We start from the raw sequence: 21637 nt of genomic DNA on the forward strand, positions 1-21637 counted from the left end.
ACTTGTGATCGCGTCCCTGGAGTAACCTTTCCCAGTCGGAGGGTATAGGATCTCTAATTTGAAGGGGGGTGGGAGGCTGAATTCCAACTTCCATGACGCCTCAGACTTCCTGGGTGACCTCGCGTGGGACTTAGCTGGCTCAGGCTTCGCCTGCTCCAGCTTCACTCCTTTGAAATCTTAGAATTACCAGTGATTTGAGGGCGTCCACTACTCTTGGCTCCTCAGGCCCGGTCAGGTTTAAGCAGGACAGCAATTTTGGATTCTGCGCCGGGACCTCAGTGATGATTGGCACGCATCCAGATCCGAATGGTCATAGTGCTTGCCTGGTGCATTAAGAAGTGTCCACGAAAGGTGTCAGAAAGCTGGCAGGGGACTAAAGGTTGAAAACTGGTGGTCCACAGCCAAATAGAGCTCTGTTTTACCTACTAATGCTATTCCAATAAGTGTTTTGACTACTGAGTCTTAAATTCACACTAGCAGTCCAAATTTGCATTTTCTCAGGAAAAATGGAAAGATCCAACCAAGCTAAGCCCATGAGCTGCCCCCCTATAAACGCCTTCCTCTTCTAGGTTAACTTACATGCTGACCACTAATTTACCCCACCTGTCTGGCCCCCTAGACATTTGAATTAATGACCCCTGTTATAGATCACAGGGTCAGAACTTGGTTGGTTGCTCTTTTATTTTATTTTAGGAAGCTTCCTTTTTGATGAATGAACTTATTTAGGATTAAGTGATGAGACATCTTTTCTAGGTCATATATTTTTGGTGAGCTGTTTTATTATTAAAGTAGTACATACACACACACACACACATATATATCTATACACTGCTCACAAAAATTAGGGGAATTTCAAAATGAATATGAAGTGATAAAAAAAGCATTTGATTTTTTTTATTAAACAAGAACATCAGAAAAGCAAACAAGTCAGAGAAAGTTGTTTGATTATGCAAATGAGATGCAAAGCCAATTTTTCTTTCTTTTTTTTTTTTAGAGACAGAGAGAGAGTCAGAGAGAGGGATAGACAGGGACAGACAGACAGGAATGGAGAGAGATGAGAAGCTTCAATCATCAGTTTTTCATTGCGAGACCTTACTTGTTCATTGATTGCTTTCTCATATGTGCCTTGACCGCGAGCCTTCAGCAGACCGAGTAACCACTTGCTTGAGCCAGTGACCTTGGGTCCAAGCTGGTGAGCTTTCGCTCAAACCAGATGAGCCTGCGCTCAAGCTGGTGACCTCGGAGTCTCGAACCTGGGTCCTCTGCAACCCAGTCCGACGCTGTATCCACTGCGCCACCGCCTGGTCAGGCCCAATTTTTCTTTTATTGGTGAAAATGCACTATACAATGGCTGAAAGTACTGGAGTATCTGCACATTCCCTGATCCCCTAATATTCGCGAGCAGTGTATATTACAGACATGCACAACAAGGGTCCTCTGCCACTCTTCTCCCAGGGGTATACCCTTCCAGAGATTTATTTATATCTGTACAAACAAGGACATATACACTCCACTATTTACAGCTTAGGAGATCTCTAACTTGATGTGTAACCTTGCAAAACTCACATCTCTCTGAGTCTCAATTTCCTAATTCGTAAAATGAGAATAATGAGAACACTCACAAAGAGGTTATAGGGCTCAAACGAGGTCAGGTTGGGAGAAAACCCTGTAGATCAGTGTTTCCCAACGTGGGGCCCACGCCCCACAGAGGGGCAATTCGATAGTTAACGGGGGCAATTTGAAAATGGACTCGACACGACTTTAACTCTTTCGCCCCGGGCCATTTAAATGCAATGCTAGATATCGGTGCCAAATTTAACAAAAAATGCAATTCTTAAATAATTGCGGTAAATAATTATTAAGTATAATTTCGTTTGACGAGACCAAAATATCAACTGGGTGATTGGCGTCGTCAAGTAAACTTCGTCCTGGGTTCACCGCGGAGCGTGCCGTCTGCCGCGGGGAACCCCGGACGTTTTAAAAACTCGCTAAACAATGCAGTTATTCTCACCTAATTGGCCCATCGCAACTTCTGTAGTGTTTCACATCATTCAGTTGGTGTTAATTTGAAATAAGTGTCAGTCAAAACTGTTGTAAAAGCTCGTTGATTTAATAAATATACATATACATATTGCATAGATATAATTGGTAAGTATTTGATTTTATTTTTATCAATATTTTTTTTATTTTATTTTTATTTTTTTTATTTTATTTATTCATTTTAAAGAGGAGAGAGAGAGGGAGAGAGAGACAGAGACAGGGGGGAGGAGCTGGAAGCATCAACTCCCATATGTGCCTTGACCAGGCAAGCCCAGGGTTTCGAACCGGCGACCTCAGCATTTCCAGGTCGACGCTTTATCCACTGCGCCACCACAGGTCAGGCTATTTTTATCAATATTAAACTCTTTATTAAGTACTTCTTGCATCGGGGCTAGAAAGCACTAATATTATTGGGGCTATAATAGTGCATGCGCGACAATTTTAATTTTAGAAGCATAACTTTCCAGAAAATTTTGTCAAGTGGAAAAAATATAGATACCTTTTGATTTGCGGTGGTAGTGTAGTAAATGTGTTATATACATTTAAATAAATATGAATTTTTAGTATACATTTACTCTATGTCACATTGAATATATTTTAACATATTTTAATATTAGTTTTTAATTGATCTTATTTTTATTTCTTATAGCCCATAGTAAAATGAATGGTGCAAGCAAGAAAAAAACTCGTCAATATTCGGAGGAATATTTAAAATTTGGGTTCATACCCGCTGTTCACGATGAGCGGATTCCTTTTTGTCTTTTATGCCAGCAATGCTTGACCAACAAATCAATGAAACGAGGTCGTCTTGAGGTGCATTTGAAGGTGAAACATAGTGCTCATATTAATTCAGATTTGAGTTACTTTAAAACTTTAAAGAAAATTTTTGAAAAAAGAACAACATTAAAGTCTCTATTTACCGCTCATACTTCAACTAATAATCGTGTTCTTGAGGCTAGTTATCAAATTTCTTTATTCATCGCTAAAACTGGAGAAAATCACACTATAGGAGAGAATTTAATAAAACCATCAATATCAGCATTTCTTAAAACAGTTCTTGAGGCCCTGGCTGGTTGGCTCAGCGGTAGAGCGTCGGCCTAGCGTGCGGAAGACCCGGGTTCAATTCCCGGCCAGGGCACACAGGAGAAGCGCCCATTTGCTTCTCCACCCCTCCGCCGTGCTTTCCTCTCTGTCTCTCTCTTCCCCTCCCGCAGCCAAGGCTCCATTGGAGCAAAGATGGCCCGGGCGCTGGGGATGGCTCTGTGGCCTCTGCCTCAGGCGCTAGAGTGGCTCTGGTGGCAACATGGCGACGCCCAGGATGGGCAGAGCATCGCCCCCTGGTGGGCAGAGCGTCGCCCCCTGGTGGGCGTGCCGGGTGGATCCCGGTCGGGCGCATGCGGGAGTCTGTCTGACTGTCTCTCCCTGTTTCCAGCTTCAGAAAAATGAAAGAAAAAACAAACAAACAAAAAAAAACCAGTTCTTGAAAAAGATGACAAAGATGTAAAAGCTATGCCACTCAGTAACAATTCTGTTAGCAGAAGAATAGACGAAATGAGTGAGGATATTGAAAAACAACTTATTGAAAAGCTGAAAACAAGAAAATTCTCCTTGCAAATGGATGAATCAACTTTGAGAGACAGTGAGGCAGTATTGATAACTTACGTAAGATATATTGATAAAGGACATTTTGCTGAAGAAATGTTGTTCTGCAAAAGATTAGAAAGCACCACTACCTCCAAAGATATATATAATAAGCTAAAAAACTACTTAGAGGCCTGACCTGTGGTGGTGCAGTGGATAAAGCATTGACCTGGAAATGCTGAGGTCGCCGGTTCGAAACCCTGGGCTTGCCTGGTCAAGGCACATATGGGAGTTGATGCTTCCAGCTCCTCCCCCCTGTCTCTCCTCTCTCTCTTCTCTATAAAAATGAATAAACTAAAAAAAAAAAATTTAAATTAAAAAAATAAATGAAATAAAATTTAAAAAAAATTGATGAAAGATGCGAATCCAGAAATGATTCTTGTGCATTGTGTTATTCATAGGGAAAACTTGGTAGCTAAAAACATCTCGCCTGTTCGAATGAAGTATTACATACAGTAATAAAGTGTGTTAATGCTATTAAAGCTAGTGCCAAATGTGAGCGTCTTTTCAAGCTATTTTGTGAAGAACGAAATGAAGACCATGTGAGACTTTTACTTCATTCTGAAGTAAGATGGCTATCTAAAGGAAACTGTTTGAAAAGATTTATGGAACTGTTTGATACTCTTAGTGATTTTTTAAGCGACAAACCTGAAATGAAATATCTGTTAACAATAGATGGTAAAGCATTTGTGAGTTATTTAGCCGATATCTTTGAAAAACTAAACATATTAAATAAGCAACTTCAAGGAACAAATAAAACTCTTGTTGATGCAAAAGCAAAGATATTTGGTTTCATTACCAATATTGAGTTATGTCAGAAACATATTAACAACAAAAACTTTAAAGTACAGTTTCATTGGCTCCAAAAATGTGAAGTAACTGATACCGCTTTACTTGTTATTGTCAATCATTTGAATATTCTATCGGCTGATTTAAAAGAAAGATTTTCTGATTTAAAACAAATTGATTTCCCAACATGAATGATGCAGCCAATGTTAGTGGATTTGTCTGATATATCAAATATGCAGTATCAAGAAGAACTCGCAGAATTGCAAAATGATGAGTCAGTTAAAGCTTTATTTAATATCAAAGGAGCGATGGCATGGCTTTGTGAGGAAACAGAAATCAAATACCCAAATTCAACCAAATGTGCAAGAAAACTATTGCTACCGTTTCCATCTTCATTTTTAGCTGAATGTGGATTTAGTGCTGTAAATGATTTACTGGTAAAAAATAGAAATCGGCTGGATATAACAGAACGTGGAGACTAAAGCTAACCAAATTGGAACCTAATATAAAATCTCTGTGCAGCAAGCATCAAGCGCAAGGATCACACTAAATTAAAATAATAAATTAATATAGAAAAATCTGTACTAAAATTATTTGGAATTTTTTTTAATAAAATACTTTTTTATTTATTCATTTTAGAGAGGAGAAAGAGAGAGAGAGAGAGAGTGAGTGAGAGAAGGCAAGAGGAGCAGGAAGCATCAACCCCCATATGTGCCTTGACCAGGCAAGCCCAGTGTTTTGAACCAGCAACCTCAGTGTTCCAGGTTGATGCTTTATCCACTGCGCCACCACAGGTCAGGCCAAATTATTTGGAATTTAAATTTCTGTTTTTCATTATATGTTTTGAAATTTTACTTACTGTGTTTTGTTAACAATTTCATAGTGATTTCTTCCTAGAACCTATCATTTATGTTTATTAAGTGAACAAATCAATTTTTAATGTTAAAAATTATGTATGTTACATAAGGGGGGACATAAAAATTTTAGAAAGGTTAAGGTGGGGCATGGCACAAAAAAGGTTGGGAAACACTGCTGTAGATAGTAAAGCCTCCTCTGAATCCAAGGCCCACATCCATGCCATAGCAGACAGGCAATCTCCACTCTCATCACACACTCTACAACCCCCTCACAGGCACATTCCCACTGTTACATACCTTATTACAACCACGTGGGCAATGCTTCAGGCCCCAAAGCACACGTGCCGGCGTACGCACACATATACACACCACACACGCACACACACCAAGTCTGAATGAGTCCCTCTGGGTGACCTGGAACAAGGTGTCTGGAAGGAGGAGAGTCAGGGCTGGATGAAAAGATGATTTAACTAGGGCAGTGCTAACTGCTATAACAAAGAGACACTAATGTGTGTAATGGCTTGAAGTTTATTTCTTACTTATATGTAATAGTCTAAGGCTACTGTTTCAGGTTGACGGGTGGCTTGCCTTTAAGCATGAATGCAGAGACCCAGGCTTCCTCCTTCATGTGGTTTCACAACCCCTTGGAGACTCATCATCTTCTGTATCTAGCCAACTAAAGAGAAAATTGAATGTGGAGAGCACATGCTACTTCAAAGCCTTCGAGAAAAAAAAAAAAGCCTTCGAGAAACAGCACACCTCATTCTACTCACATTTAATTGGTGGGAGCTAGTCCATGGTCACACCTGACTGCAGGGGAGCCTTGGAAATTAAAATTTAGCTATGTGCCCAAGAAGAAAAGAACATGAATTTGTGGTGAAAAATCACTTAGTTTCTGCCACCAAAGGTTTCCTGGTCACAGCACAGCCCTAGAAGAGGGTAGGGTGTAGAGGGTAGAACATGAAAAAAGGGGTGTCACCTTTTCCCTGTAGAGGGAGGGGCTGGTGGGTGACTTGAGAGCTCTAAGTCCATCCTTAAAGTAGTGGGTACATGCATGTGTAAGAAAGAGGTGAGCTGAACTAAGGCTTCTGGGTAAAGGGCCTGAGTTCATCTGGGACTGGGCTAGGCTGAGAGGGAATAGTGGCACTCGTCCAATGACAGGGCTATATCAAGGTAGGATTCATATGTGAGCAAGGGGAGTGTGAATGCACATGCGTCTTTGGCACAGATGTTACCTGATCCATGCCTCTGCTCGGGTGGGTGAGCATGGGCATACACATATGCCTGTGTGCAGGTGTACCTGTCACATGTACTTGTCCACGCACGGAACTGTGTGTACATATGACTGAACACCAGTTGGCCTTTATAAGGGAGAGTCTGTGTGTGTATGACATGCACACTTGAATGGTCTGTGTGTGCATGACTATGGGAACAGGTGTCCACCTGTCTGCATGCCTGGGCAGTGTCTGGGAATAGACATAGTAACTGTATAGGCACGACTCCTTGAGGGAGGGGTGCTGAGTGTTCACATGTTCTTCACACAACAGGTATGAGGTAAAGTGTGCTGAATAAAGTCTATTTGTGGATACTCGATGCACATGTCCATAGGAACCCTGCCAGGGTGTTCAAATTTGCCTAGTGTGTGAGCATGCATTTCTGTGTGCTCAGACATGACCTCGGAGCTCCCTGGACTGGGCCAGACCAGGCTGGGCTCCTCTCTGGGTACACAGAGGCCTCCGCTGTGTATTGGTGCCTGCATGGGGCGCTGCAAGTTTGTGTTGGCAATGTGTGTGTGTGCATGAATGTGTGTGTAGGAAGAGGCGTTCGCTCTCTTAGACCTTGCTTCTTTCTGTGGTTCCGTTTCTATAGAGACACTTCCTGTGGCAGAGAAAAGAGGTAGTGAGCTGGTGTTTCAGGATGTGAGGGCCCACAGGAGTGGAGCTGGGCTCTCTCCACTGCCTGCCTGCCGCCCTACAAGCTCTGGCCAGCGGCGCTGCCCACAGTCCCCATGGTGGGCACCCCCTGTGGTGTAGACTGGTGAACAGCGGAGGCATGCCAGGGAAACCCAAGCACCTGGGAGTCCCCAACAGGCGCATGGTGAGTTTAGGCTCTGGGCCAGGCCCACGGGGAGGGGTGGGCACACCCAGGGTGGAGCCCAGGAGCACAACCAGCAGGGCTGGGCAAGAGTCTGCATGCTGCTAGTGGGTGGAAGAAGTTGGGTACAGACAGCAGGCTGTGAGACCTGGTGCCCTCACCCAAGACCTTCCAGGATTGGCTTGCTGGAGACCTGGGGTGAGTCTAGGGATCAGACCAGACACAGCAGGCACAAGTTTCTGGTCCAGCCCCCACTGTTCCCTCTCCTGCTACTTTGACAGGGCTGCCTACATCCTAGGGTAGCAAGGACAGCTAGCATTCTCCTTGCCCATGCACACCCCTATGGTGGCCCAAGCCCCCACACCTCATTTAGCCTCATCCCTGCCCTCCTCACCCCAGGTTCTGATATACAAGGTCAGGTAAGAGGCAGCCCTCACAAGGTCACTGCCCTGCAGCTGGATCTGCTCCTGAGGCTTCCTGCCATAACTGGCAGTCCTTGGGCAGCCTGGGATGGGTCAGCAGGGTCAGGCCAGGTTGGCGCAGTGTATCTATTTTATTCCTGGGATACCAGGAAGGGTAAGGGAAGCTGTGCTTTAGGATCCCCTGGCTGCTGCCCCACCCCCTAAACTCTCTCCTTGGCTGCTTGGCCCCCAGATCAGAGCTTCCCTAGGAAGGTCCAGCTTTTTTATTCATTCAGCAGATGGGGCAGGCTGTGCTGGTCCTCCCTTCTCTCCTTAGAATACCAGCCCACTTTGGCAGGTCCATAGTTCCTCCTAACAACCCCAGAAAGTCCAGACTGTGACCTAGCTTCCCACTAGGCCCTGGCCAGTATTCTGGGACAAAGCCAATAAGTTTAGGGAGACCTGGATTCGTCTCAGCTCTGTACTCCCTTACGAGGGGGTTCTCTCTGACACTCAGTTTCTTTCATCTGTAAAATGAGGAGGATAGAACAGATTTCAGAGGCTTGTTGAGATGGTTAAGTGGAATAATGAATACAAGACCCCTGACCCATTGTGAGGGTTCTCAAACCCCACCTTCATAATCGGCCCCTCCTCAAGGGTCCCCTGCCTCACCAAGAAGCGGAGCTACTCCCACACCCACTCCTGATTCCTAATTCTCGAGATCTGTTTCCATCTCTCCTCTTCCAACACCTTTTTTTTTTTCCCCTGTATTTTTTCTGAAGCCAGAAACGGGAAGAGACAGTCAGACAGACTCCCGCATGCACCCGACCGGGATCCACCTGGCACGCCCACCAGGGGGCGACGCTCTGCCCACCAGGGGGCGATGCTCTGCCCCTCCGGGGCGTTGCTCTGTTGCGACCAGAGCCACTCTAGCGCCTGGGGCAGAGGCCAAGGAGCCATCCCCAGCGCCCAGGCCATCTTTGCTCCAGTGGAGCCTCGGCTGCAGGAGGGGAAGAGAGAGACAGAGAGGAAGGAGAGGGGGAGGGGTGGAGAAGGAGATGGGCGCTTCTTCTGTGTGCCCTGGCCGGGAATCAAACCCGGGACTTCTGCACACCAGGCCGACGCTCTACCACTGAGCCAACCAGCCAGGGCCTCTTCCAACACCTTTATTGCCCAGTCCCAGGCTGGCTGGGTGGGAGAGAAGCAGCCCCTCCAAATAGGCTGAGTTGCCCACCTCACTGTCTACCATCAACCTAACTGAAAGTTCAAGAACCCATGGACCTCACACTCCTACCCCAGAGGCATGACACATGGGTGTCCAGGCCAAGGATGACCATGCCCACTGTCATGCCCACCCCAGATGGCAGCTGAGGGGTCAGAGATAGACCCTGCCTCTGCCCTTCCCTCATCAACTATGTCTACTCTGCCCAAAGTCATTCAGAACAAGGATGTACCCGGCCTCAGCAAGCCCACAGGCTTTCCTTTTAGCAGCCTGCACACACAGATGTATCTTTTCCTTCCTGGGCCTGTTCTGAATGTCCTGTGCTATCTCTAGGAATGCCGAGGGCCACAGATTGGCCACTTGCTGGTCAACAGGAGCTTTTGAGGTCATGCTCGACTAAAACAGGAGGGACGGCAGGCATAGAGGGGCATAGAGAGGCCCAGATGCCTGGCTCCTTCCATGAATTACCTCCCAATGGAGAAATGAATGACTTGCTGAGGGTAGCCGGCAGGTATAGGGGCCCGCATTTGAACCCAGCTGGTCTGACTCAATGCCAGGGCTCCTCTGCCTTCCCCACCTGCCTGGCTTTGTTCTCCCCCACCTTCCCCAGATGCTGCCCTACCCACCATCATTCCCTGCAGAGGCAATTTTATTTGTTAGCCTTGTCTTCCTGCCACTTAGCATGTCAGGCAGTTGCAATGAAACCTGTCACTTAGAGATGACTCTCAGCCCCTCTCCCAAAGATGTCTTCACACAGCCCCACCCGTCACTTCATTTGTTCATTCATTCATCCAACACCCCTCCTTCGGACCTGCTCTGTGCCAACCCTGTCCCAGGCACTCAAGACCCCAGCCCATTATTTTGTCCCTGCTCTCAGGCAGCTCCCAGTCCAGCAAGATACGTGGGCACAAATACCAGAATAAAATTCAAGTTTGAGTAGGAGCTGCTGGTCAGGGCTAGAGAAAGCTTGAGGGGGTACTGAGGAGGGAAAACTAACCTCTCCTCTGACTTGGAGCATTGTGGAGGATGTCCTAAAGGATGTGCCAGCTGGCAGAGGCATGGCATGGGGAAGGCCCAGATGTGGGAGCACTGGGGCAGGGTGGTTATTGAGTGCTCTCACCCTTGGGAAGATGGTTAATCTTCCCCACCTAACAAGGACATCTGCAAAGGCCACTGTACCTCTGGGGCACCCAGCTCATGGCCAGGCTCTGAGGGACAGATGGCCTTACAAAGGGGCCAAGTCTGGGGCCAACTCCACAGATCTGGCTCAGTCTGAAGGGGCCGGGCTCCTAGGTTTCTCTGGGCCTCAGTTTCCCCAAGATAGGATGAAATGAGAGATGATACAGAGTTCCCAGCACAGAAGACACTCAGTAAATTGGCCCTCCCTTTGAGGTCTGAGGTCTTTGATTCATGAGGAGCCCCTGGACTCTTCACCCCCAATTGGCCTTGCCCCCTGTAGATGAAGGCTGAGACTCTGGGCCTCCCAGATCCCCTGGGATGTCTCCTTTCCACTCTGGGAGGCTGCTGAGTGGAGGGAAGATCTCAGGCTCCACGTCAGACACACTTGGGTTCCAATTTCAGCTCAGCCACTTCCTAACTGTGTGACTTCTTTGGGCTGGTGAGATGGGAGTGGTAATAGCAGCTAAAGGAGAACAGGATGTGAGGATGGAGTGAGAACAAGGACCATGGGTTGGGGATGCCACTGGCCACCACACCCTTCCTCATCCTCTCTTCCCCTTTTCTCCCTATGTACTCACCACTTCTCCTCAGGCTAGCCAGGGTGGAGCAAGGTCAGACTGGCTCAGTACAGCTTCCCCAGATCTGGGAGCGAGCCAGGGCAGGTCAGAGCCTGGCCAGCAACATCAGCATGAGGTCAGTGGAGCCCCTGACCGCTACATAGCTGCTGCTTCCACATATGGACCTTGTTCACCCTTCCCAGCAGCCCAAACAGGTTGGGAACGCTGAGCCCCATGCTACTCAGGGGAAAACTGAGGCCTAGAGAGAACAAGTTACTTGCCCTGGAACAGTGGAACTGGAATTGAACTCCATCTCTGCCTCCTCCCACCTCCGGATCTCAGTCCCTATGCTGTCTCAGCCTTGATTGTACAGATCAACAACTAGCAGAGCCCAAGGGGTTCAGGAAGGTGAACAGCAGGCGGCAGAGGTGGGGTGTTAGGAGGTGAAGCATCCCTGGTGGAGGGGGTGTTGGGGCCAGGTAGGAGGGCAGAGGAAGGTTGTTTGGGGCCCTGACAGTTGCTTGGGAGCACTGGGGCAAGGAGGGTGCTTCGTGGGAGGGAGTTCAGGTTGATTCTCTCCTACAACCCAGGCCTGCCCTCCAGGAACTACCTGAGTAATAGGGGAGAGAGGCCCAGATATGGGTGGGCAGAAGCTTGGTGAGCACGTGGATTCTGGCAACTGGTATTTAAGGAAGACTGATGTCAATGGGCAGAGATTAGAGAGCCATAGGGTAGTGGAGCAGGTGCAGATTCCAGGCAGAGGAAACAGCAAAGCAGGAAGCAGGATTATGTAGGGGTGAGGGGAAACAGGAACGTTTGATAGAGTGTAGGGTGAAAGTGAGAGTGAGGGAAAGAGGAGGCTGAAGGGGTTCATTAGTCAGGCCCAGGTGGAGCTTTAGCTATAACCCAGCCCTATGTGGCCCCCCAAAGCAGGGAATGAGGCCTGGGGAGGACCTGGGAGCTGGCTCCATCTGAAGACACAGAAAAGCAATTTGACCTAATGCAAAGAATAAAACAAATTGGAGTGAGAGCTGCTTTAGTGTGGGAACCTTTGCCCTCTCAGGAGTCCTGGCCTGCCCTAGCAGTTATGGGGTCTCTGAGCAAGAAAGAGCCTGAGGACCAGGTTGGAGGGCAGGTCAGAGAGAGGTTAGTGGGTATGGGAGGAGGCAGGACCAAGTGGCACCCTTGGAGTGGGAAAAGAGTCAGGACATGAGGGCAGAGGGCTCTGACAGTGGCAATGAGGTTGGGAACAGCCTGGGCAGACAAGTGCCAGGAAGGGCAAGAGCAGGCTGGAAGAGACTCGTCATCCTCACGCACCCCAGTAGTTGGGACTTTCTCCTGCAGCTGTGGAAAGTGACAGATCAATGAAGCTTTCAGATGGGGGAGAGGAAAGGCAGGAAGGTGAGGGCTGGGCAGGCTGGGGCGAGATGCACTGGGAACTGATCTCAGGCCCAGTGTGCCTGCAAAAACTTTTCTTTCTCCTCAGCAATGTCTTATCTCAGTGCTCCAGGTGTAGAGGAGGCTCAGGGAGGAGACCACAGTTGAGACTCTGGACAAAGGCCAGATTGTATTTGAACCTAGTTCTGACAGACCCAACACCGCACTCGCTCCTCTATGGCACGGCTCATAAACTTGAAAGTGGGAGCGGTGTCAGACACCAATACTAGTACAACAATAGTAATGTTCTTTGAATAGTCACTCTCTGGCCCATGCAGCCAAGGTGGCCATGCTGGAAGGAGCTCAGGGTAGCTGGGGCCTTACAGTCTCAAACTGGAGACAGAAAGCAAGGGTTTTCTTTAAAGCTCCTGATAAATATGAGAAACCTCTTCAAACTTAAAAAGAAAAAGAATTCTGAGGGCTAAGATATCAGTACTGTCCCTACATATCTTCAGGCCAGCTCAGGCCCACTAGGAGTGACCTGAGTGCCCTGGTGCAAGTGAGGAGCAGAGAGGGCAACAGCCAGGAGCGCAGAAAGAGGCTTCCTGTGGTGAGGGTTTTTGCAGACCTGTTTCCAGTGGGGATGGAAAGAAGGAACAGGTGGAAGCCCCTGTGACAGGGCCTAGTGAGAATGTAGGAGGTGAGAGGAATTAGGGATGACTCAGCCCTAGTGTTGGGAGCTCAGATGATGGAAAGAAAGACAAGATGCAGGGAAGCTGGTTGGGTACTCTGCTGTGGTGGTGGCAGAGGTGGCATCCACTTGGGACTAGATGAGTTTGAAGGGTTTGTGGGACATTTGGGTGGAGTTGTTAACAGAAAGTTGGCTTGGCCTTGTGCATCTGGAAAGATGTGGGTGGAAGAAAGGGCCCAGGACAGAGTCAGGAGGGACAGAGGCCACCTTGCATGGGTAGGAGATGACAAGGAACCTGGAGGAGCTTCTAGGAAGGTAGGAATACCAAGTAAGAGTCATTTTGAAAGGAGTGTTTTTCTGTTTCACTAATGGTTGGGATCCCCAGAGAAGTCCGAGCTGTACCCAGAGGGGAGGAGGGAGGATGGAGTTGGCCTCAACAACAGCGCTGCTCACAGTGTGGCCCATGGAGCAGCAGCAGCACCTAGGAGCTCATTAGCCATGAAGAGTCTTAGGCCCCATTCTGGACCCACTGAACCTGAATCACTGGAGGTGGAACCCTTCCAGTCTTTCTAATGCATACTGAGGTTTGAGACCCTTGGTCCCAAGAGGAAACAGTTGCAATAAGGTGATCATTAGCTACAGAGGAACTTCTCCCTCCTCAAAGACAACAGCAAATATTGACATAGCACTTACTACAGATGGCCACTGATTTGGTCCTGCCTGACCAGGCGGCGCAGTGGATGGAGCGTCAGACTGGATGTGGAAGGACCCAGGTTAGAGACCCCGAAGTCACCAGCTTGAGAGCGGCCTCATCTGACTTGAGCAAAAAGCTCACCAGCTTGGACCCAAGGTCGCTGGCTTGAGCAAGGGGTTACTAGGTGTGCTGAAGGCCTGCGGTCAAGGCACATATGAGAAAGCAATCAATGAACAACTAAGGAGTCACAATGAAAAACTGATGATTGATACTTCTCATCTCTCTCCGTTCCTGTCTGTCTGTCCCTATCTATTCCTCTCTCTGACTCTCTACCCCTGTAAAAAAAAAAAAAAAAAAAAATTAAACTGATTTGGTCCTCCCAATGGCCCCAAGAAGTAAGTTACTATTATTATCATCATCCCTTATTTCCAGATGGAGACAAACAAGTAACTTGCTCAAAGTCATACAGCTAGTAAGTGGCAGAGACAGGATACCAAGTCCGTGTTCCTACCCACCATGCTTTATACCTGGGCTTACCCAGCAGGCTGGAGGGGTGACTGGAAAATACCAGGCATAATTTCCAGCATACACAGGTTGCCACATGATGGAAGGGGAGCCAGGGACAGCCTAAGCTAAACCTGTACAGTGACCTAACCGGGAATGGCCAGCATGGCCCTCCAGGCAGAGGAGAGCACAGCTCCTGTCCTGGGGACTGGGCCCAGAACTGTCCTTTGGGAATTCATCTTGGGCTCTCTTCTGATTTTTCTACTTCGGGTCTCTTGTAGGTTTTGGCTGTCTCAGATGGAGGTAAGTGACAGGGCATGTGACAGAAGCCTGGCTGGGGGTGGGGTGTGGTGTATGTGGATATAAGGTGGGGATACCCCTGCCACTTGCTATCTTTCCCAGGCAAGTGTCTGCAGATGGGATTGGGTCAAGGGCTGGGGAAGGCCACAAGGCTCACTTCCACTTGCCCTTCCCCCTGCAGAGCTGAGCAGCACAGTGGAACCCCAGGACCAGAGTGAGGGCCGAGGCAGCTCCCTTAGCGTCCACAGCCTCCCCAGTGGCCCCAGCAGCCCCTTCCCCACTGAGGAGCAGCGTGTGGCCAACTGGGGCCTGTCCTTAGAGCGGCTGCTGCAGGACCCACTGGGCCAAGCTTACTTCACAGTAAGCCCTGGGGTGGGATGGGATGGGATGAGATAGGATAGGGAGGGTGCATGGCAGGGGTTGAGGGGCATGGAGAGAGATTCAGGCTGGCCAGTGGGACTCCTCTATCAGCTGCCTTTTCCATAGCTTTTCTTTGGAACCCTCCTGTTCTTTTCCCAGCTGGGAACTTTGTTTCTCTCTGTCCTTGTCTTTACCTTTTATGTTCTCTCTGTGCCTCTGGATCTGGCTTCACTGATCCGACTGGCACTATCAGTCTGGCTTGGCCTCTTGGCCCTGAGTTTCTATCCCAATCTCTCTGACTGCATACCTTGACAGGGTCTCTGTGACTCCTGACTGCCTTCTTCTCTACTCACATCCACCCCTCAGGAGTTTCTGAAGAAGGAGTTCAGTGCTGAGAACCTGACTTTCTGGAAGGCCTGCGAGCACTTCCAGCAGATCCCTCCCAGCAACACCCAGAAGGTGAGAGGAAGAGGAAGCTCAGGCGGAGAGGTGGGACCAGGGCCTGAGCGGTGCCCCTGACCTTCTCCTGTCCCTCGTGCCCCAGCTAACTCAGGAGGCTCACAATATCTACCAAGAGTTCCTATCCAGCCAGGCAATGAGCCCCGTGAACATCGACCGGCAGGCCTGGCTGGGGGAGGAGGTGCTGGCAGTCCCCCGACCAGACATGTTCCGGGCACAGCAGCTTCAGGTGAGCGGGCGTGGCCTTGGAAGGGAGCAGAGGCGGGGCCAGGTCCAGGGGCGGAGCTTGACGGGAATGAGCGGTGGGGTAGGGGCAGATTTGCTTGTGGGCATAGGGACAAATAAATGCGGTGGCAGGGCGCTGTTCAGCGGTAGATACCAGGAGCTGCAGTGAAAAACGGGCCGGGGGCGGGGCCTAGTCGAGGTTGGAGCGGAGCCAAGAGTAGGGGCGGGGCCTAGGGGCTCCTTTCCTAGGTTAGGGACCAGACCAACTCCCCGTGCCCAGCCTGGAACTCCGGCTCACCGCCGCGGCGCCTGCCCACAGATCTTCAACTTGATGAAGTTCGACAGCTATACGCGCTTCCTCAAGTCCCCGCTGTACCGCGAGTGCCTCCAGGCGGAGGCCGAGGGGCGCCCCCTCAGGGAACCTGGCTGCTCGCGCCTTGGCAGTCCGGACGCCAGCAGGAAGGTGCGGACGAGGGACTGTGGGGGGCAGGAGATCCGGTGCAGATCTGTGGGGTTGCCCAAGGTCTGCGTACGGGCCAGGGCCCGGCTTGGTGCCAGCGCCTTCCCTGTCCCCGCAGAAACCGAAGCTGAAGCCCGGGAAGTCGCTGCCGCTGGGTGTGGAGGAGTTGGGGCAGCTGCCGTCCTCTGAGGGCCCTGGGGGTCGCCCTCTCCGCAAGTCCTTCCGCAGGGGTGAGGGCAGGAACAGGTCTCAGAGAAGAAGGGGGGCTGGAGTTTAGGAAAGCCTTGAGAAACGTTCAGACTTTTCCCACAGTCTGTACATTCGTGAAAACCGAAATAAATTCAAGTCCCTGTGGCCACCACGTTCCCCCCCGTGGTTTGGTGAAGTCTGCAAAGCCCCCTCAGTAGCGATGCTTGTAGGAACTCGAACCACGTTAGACCCAAGCAGAAGAGCTCCAACGGGGTCCACCCCTGCGGAGAGGCCTCAGCTCAGGAATGAGGGTGGAGAGGGGGCTGCCCTGCTCATTGCTCCCTTTCCCCTAGAACCAGCGGGCACGGGGTCAAATTCGGCCTTGCGACGAGAGTCCCAGGGCTCCCTCAACTCCTCCGCCAGTCTGGACCTTGGCTTCCTTGCCTTTGTCAGCAGCAAATCTGAGGTAAGCCAACTGCTGGGGAAGATGAAGTGCGGGGGGGGGGGGGGGTGAGGGCCACTACTCAGGTCCCTTTGTGTGGCTGCAATCATTCCCAGTCACCATCTCACTTCCACCTCCCCAGCTTGCTCCCCACAGCCAGCCCTCTGCCTCCTTACTTTCTGCCTGTTCTCACCACTTTGGGCCCCGTGCATGTCATAGGTGCACATCCTCTTCAGCCGGTGTGTGCGCATGGCGGGGGGTGGGGTGGGGGTGGGGTGGGGGGGGGTGTCAGTTAGTGGATCTGCCTCTGGGTGCCCACATGCCTAGTCCAGCATACATGTGTTCCTGTAGGAAGACAGGTATGCTCTTGGGTGTGTGTGCATTCGTGCACGAGTGTACTCTAGTGAGCTTACCTGTCTGCATGCCCTTGGTTGTGTACACTTGACCTTCCTACCACTCCTGCCCTGAATTAGAGCCATCGGAAGAGCCTTGGGAGCTCAGAAGGTGAGAGTGAAAGCCGGCCAGGGAAATACTGCTGCGTGTACCTGCCCGATGGCACAGCCTCCTTGGCCCTGGCCCGACCTGGCTTCACCATTCGTGCCATGCTGGCAGGCATCTGTGAGAAACGAGGCCTCTCTCTACCTGACATCAAAGTCTACCTGGTGGGCAATGAGCAGGTGTGAACCTGGCCTAGTCCCTAACTCTAACTCTCTTCCTGATATTGATCTCAACCCCATTCCTGTCTCTGCTCAGTCAGCTATGACCTCAACCCCAATTCTATTCCCCCCCCCAATTCCATTCTTAACTCCCTGGGCCAACCCTAATTCCAACTCCATACCCTATCCTCACTCCCTTGCCAACTCCAGCTCCTCCCCACCCTAACCCTCTCTCCCCATGCCCAACTTTAAATCAACCCACTACCAACTCTTCACTCAAACTCAGATATCCACTCTCACTTCCAAAAATCCTATCCCTACCCCACTGCATCCTGGTTTCCAGCTTTACCCATGACCCTCATTCTGATGGCTTCTGGGATGTAAAGTGGGGAGAACCCCTGCTGGAGGAAGGTTTTTCTCCAGAACTTCTAGCTCAGACTGCCCATCTCTGAAATGACCATTTGGGGGAGCCCTCATCTCCTCTGCCACCAAGAAAATCCAAACACACCTAACCTATGAAAACTTTTTTTGAGGTGCAAACTAGCATAGCTTTAAAGAGGATTCTAGGGGGAAAACTCACTTTAAACTAAGGCATCCAGTAAGGGGATCTAAAGAAAGAATGCTGCATCTCAGAAGACCTGTCAGGACTTTATTTACCCGGCATACAATTCCTAAGGTCCTGACAGGTGGGTGGGCAGAGGGACCTAGGCCCAAGCTCTGTCCTTCAGGTTCACTGGCTGGAGGGAAGCAAGGCAGAATGTGGTCAGGGAGGAGGCACCGAACCTCCAGAGGGTCTCTGGGGTGAGGGGAGGCATTTCTGGTCTGTCCAAGGAAGGCTTCCTAGAAAAGGCAGCAGTTGATGAGAATGAGAAGTTTGCCTGTCAGAGCTGTGGGAGAAGGATATTCCAGGCAGAGGGAAGAATTTAAGGGAAGGGCTGGGGGTGGGTAAGAAGTGCAGAAACTATTCAGTGGCCCAGAGTGTGGGAGTGTAAGGGCAGGAGTGGGAAGAGCTCTGCCCATTCTCTCAGGCCTCCAGGGCAGCCTCCACAGCCCAGATGGGCTTTCATATCTGCTAAATATAACTTTCCCACCCACACTCCACCTGTCCCTACAGCACAGCACAGGCCCATGGCAGGGAACAGGCTGCCTCCCTGCCCCGGGCTGGTGCGGGCAGCAGAGCCATTGGGGGCAGTCATCACTATGGCTACTGTTTCTGTACCTACTGTGTGCCAGGCTGTATGCCAGACCCTTTACCTCCCCCAGGTCTCACAGTGGACTTGGGGAAGAACCCCTTTTGCAGTGAGGAGATAAGAAGTGTTCTGATGGAGAGAAGTGGACAAATGTCCAAAAAGGGACAAGTCCTATGTGGCTGACCCAAAGTGGGGGGTGAGGGAGGAAACACGTCCAGCTGGTCTGGGTGGGTTTCACAGGCCTGAGGAACAAGGGATAGCTGTCCAGGATGCAAATCTGTCCTGGCCAGGAAAAGGCATCCTACAATTCAGGACCTAAACCTGCCTCCTAACCAAACAACCCTTTTACCATTTTGTGCCACCGCACCCCCATGTTTCCCATAACTGCCTTCCTTTTGCAAGTCTGTCCAGCATTCCTGCCACCCTTCTCCCTGACCTTGGCCACGCCAGGCTCCTAAGTCCAGCCTTGTCTCTACCGCATCCGCACCTCTAGGGCTCACCTGCCCATCCGCCCTTCCCTGTAAACTTTGGGTCAGCCAACCGAGGAAGTGAAGGTGGTTTCCTCGGACAGTGGGGATAATTAGGGGTGGAGGGAGGGACTCAGACCCTGCCTGGCGTCTGCAGAAGGCCCTGGTCCTGGATCAGGACTGCACCGTGCTGGCGGACCAGGAAGTGAGACTGGAGAACAGGATCACCTTCGAGTGAGTGCCCTCCCCACGAGGCTTGGGTCGGGATAGAAGTTCAAACTGCGGTGCTACCCGGCAGGTCCCGCCCCTTGTGCTAACCCCTTCCCCTGGGCTAAGTTCCCACCCCCCAAGCTGGCCCTCCTCTCAGGTTCAGGCTCCGCCCCCTCCTGGAGCTGGTGGGTTTGGGTTAGGAGGAGAGGTGGGCCGGCTCTGCACCCTTCCGCAGCCTGAGGGTCCCATGCAGGCTCGAGCTGTCGGCTCTGCACCGTGTGGTGCGGGTCTCGGCCAAACCTACCAAGCAGCTGCAGGAGTCACTGCTCCCCATCCTAGCGAAGCACGGCCTGAGCCCGCAACAGGTGGAGCTACACCGGGTGAGCCTCTGGGCCGCGGGGCTGGGGCAGGCGCGGGGCGGCGGGGAGCGGGCTGCCTGTCCTGCGGGATGCTGACCTGTCTCCGCAGCCAGGCGAGAAGCAGCCACTGGATCTGGGAAAGCTAGTGAGCTCGGTGGCGGCCCAAAGACTAGTTTTGGACACTCTCCCAGGTAAGGGATGTTGGCCCGGGGCGTGGTCCCCAGGGCTGGCTCCTGACCCAGGAGTAAGGGGGTCCAGGCAGGAGGCAAACACAGAGGGCTCGCTCTCTGCTGCAGGTGCAAAGATTTCCGAAGCTGGTGACACATCAGCCTGCCATAGCCAGGTGAGCCAGGTGGGGAGCCCTCTTTTGCCCAGCACACCTCCTCTCCTTGTAGCTCTGACCCCACTTCTTGCAGGGCGACCTGCCTAGAACCCAGGACAGGGCCACCCATCACCCTCCACTGCCACTCAGCTCTTTGGCTGAGATTCCTAGTAGTGTAACTGGGAAGCGACAGACCTGTGACATTGAAGGTACATTGGGATGGTGGGGGCTAGGGACCAGCGGGGTTGGGACCATTGAGGTGGCATCAGGGGCCTAGATGTCACTGGAGCTGGAACAGGAGGGCTGGGAGCCATTGGGGTTGGGGGACCAGCAGGGCTGGGATAGGAGGATGGGAAGCATCATTGGTGCTGAGGTCGGGGAGGCTATGGCCATAGTATGGTCAGCAGGACTGTGGTGGACTAGTGCGGGCAGGTCTGAGCAGGTAGGTCCCCTGACTCTGTGGCCCCTCCAGGCCTGGTGGAGCTGCTGAACCGAGTACAAAGCAGTGGGGCCAATGACCAAAGGGGCCTTCTGCGCAAAGAGGACCTGGTGCTTCCAGAATTTCTGCAGCTGCCTGCCCAAGGGCCCAATTCCCAGGAGGCCACACCACAGACTGAATCATCAGCCCAGCCCAAGGGGGGGCCCTCAGACTTCACTGCTCATTCAGCCCTCTGAATGCTGTCCAACAGTCCAGGCTAACTGCATGGCACCTGGTGGGCCAAGCATGCCACGGTCCCACTCTGCATGCTCTGACTGTGCTGTGAGTGTCCCTGGCCCCTTCCTGCCTCAGGCAGGCCCGAAGGAAGAGCCAGGAGGGGTAGAGAGAGGTTCAGAGGAGCCACCCCCCATAGCTGCCACCACTTGGTTCCTCACATGCCCGTACACTCATCCCTTGCAGCCAGGCCACTAGGGGGAGGTGGGGCTCCCCTCATTCCTTCTCCCACACCTGTGCCAGTATGCTCAATACAGAGGAGCAGTGTTGGCAGTGCCAGCCTCCCCACTCTGTGCCAAACCGCATCAGGGAGCAGGAGGAGGGGCAGGCCCCTCCTCAGAGAGCTGGTGTGTGTGAGGCCTGAGGAGCAGCCCCTCCCTCTACCCACTAAACTCTATTGGACATACTGATTTTGCAGTTGGCTTGGGGCAGCTGGGTTTGTCCTGGATGTATAATATTGTTATTATAATAATTATTATTAGTCTGCTGTGAGTTGTGTTCCTTGTGTATCCTGTATCTACCCCGAAACCACACTGCATGTGTCACCAAGGTCACAGTGCCTGGAAGCTCTTGGGGACCTCAGGATGTGTCCCCTGACTTCCTGTTATCAGAACTTCTCTTCCTGACTGCACAGAATATGGGGGTAAAAGAGAGAGAGAAGAGAGAGAGAGAACACATAAGAGGGAGAAAGGCAAGGGGAAGACCCCTCTGGGAAACTGTGTCTCTGCCAGGTGTTATCCTACTATTTCTTCACCTCGGATCTGAGTACAATGTCTAGTCACTGTTTTCTGCTGCTTTAGGGCACTAAGCGCGTCCCTGCAGACATGGCTGCTATTTCTTGGAAGCCTTTAGGCCTTGTAGAGGACACTGGGTATTGTTTCAGGTGCAGATTCTGCCCCTTGCCTGCTTTGGCTAGGTAGCCTTTCCTGTCTGCAGGCAGCCAGGGAAACCCCACACAGGGAGGGGGAGCAGGGAAGACCTACCAGAAGGCCCCAGCCTGTAGGCAGACTTACTCCCGGTGCTGTGACAGAGGAAGCAAGGGAACACAGGAGCCTCAAGAAGGTATCTGAGGTGGGCTGTCCTGACCACCTCAGCAGGTTGAATTCTGTCCCTACTCCAGCTCATTGTACTTGCTGTCCCCTCTGTCAGGAGATCCACCCCCATTACGGCCCAGCATGTAACTCAGGGGTCCCCAAACTTTTTACACAGGGGGCCAGTTCACCGTCCCTCAGACCGTTGG

The 21637-nt window shown here is 51.2% G+C and overlaps 1 protein-coding gene across 5 annotated transcripts; it reads left to right on the forward strand.

The window, feature by feature from the left end:
• The first annotated feature begins 7249 nt into the window (after positions 1-7249).
• RGS14 (regulator of G protein signaling 14) lies at positions 7250-20884 on the forward strand. Of its 5 annotated transcripts, none has more exons than XM_066272323.1 (15): positions 7250-7424; positions 14328-14349; positions 14528-14706; positions 15073-15165; positions 15251-15394; positions 15671-15853; positions 15969-16080; positions 16399-16505; positions 16955-17158; positions 18952-19028; positions 19258-19384; positions 19473-19554; positions 19660-19706; positions 19780-19894; positions 20158-20884. In XM_066272323.1, exons 1-15 carry the CDS (start codon positions 7380-7382, stop codon positions 20358-20360), a joined length of 1740 nt encoding a protein of 579 aa, XP_066128420.1. In that variant the 5' UTR covers positions 7250-7379; the 3' UTR covers positions 20361-20884. The 5 variants fall into 5 exon arrangements, with proteins under 5 accessions (XP_066128420.1, XP_066128421.1, XP_066128419.1 ...); XM_066272324.1 differs by having other exon boundaries at positions 7251-7424; positions 16393-16505; positions 16955-17143; XM_066272322.1 differs by having other exon boundaries at positions 7252-7424; positions 16393-16505.
• Positions 20885-21637: the final 753 nt, after the last annotated feature.

This window comes from Saccopteryx bilineata, chromosome 4 (assembly GCF_036850765.1).
Source record: "Saccopteryx bilineata isolate mSacBil1 chromosome 4, mSacBil1_pri_phased_curated, whole genome shotgun sequence".
Lineage (NCBI taxonomy): Eukaryota > Metazoa > Chordata > Mammalia > Chiroptera > Emballonuridae > Saccopteryx > Saccopteryx bilineata.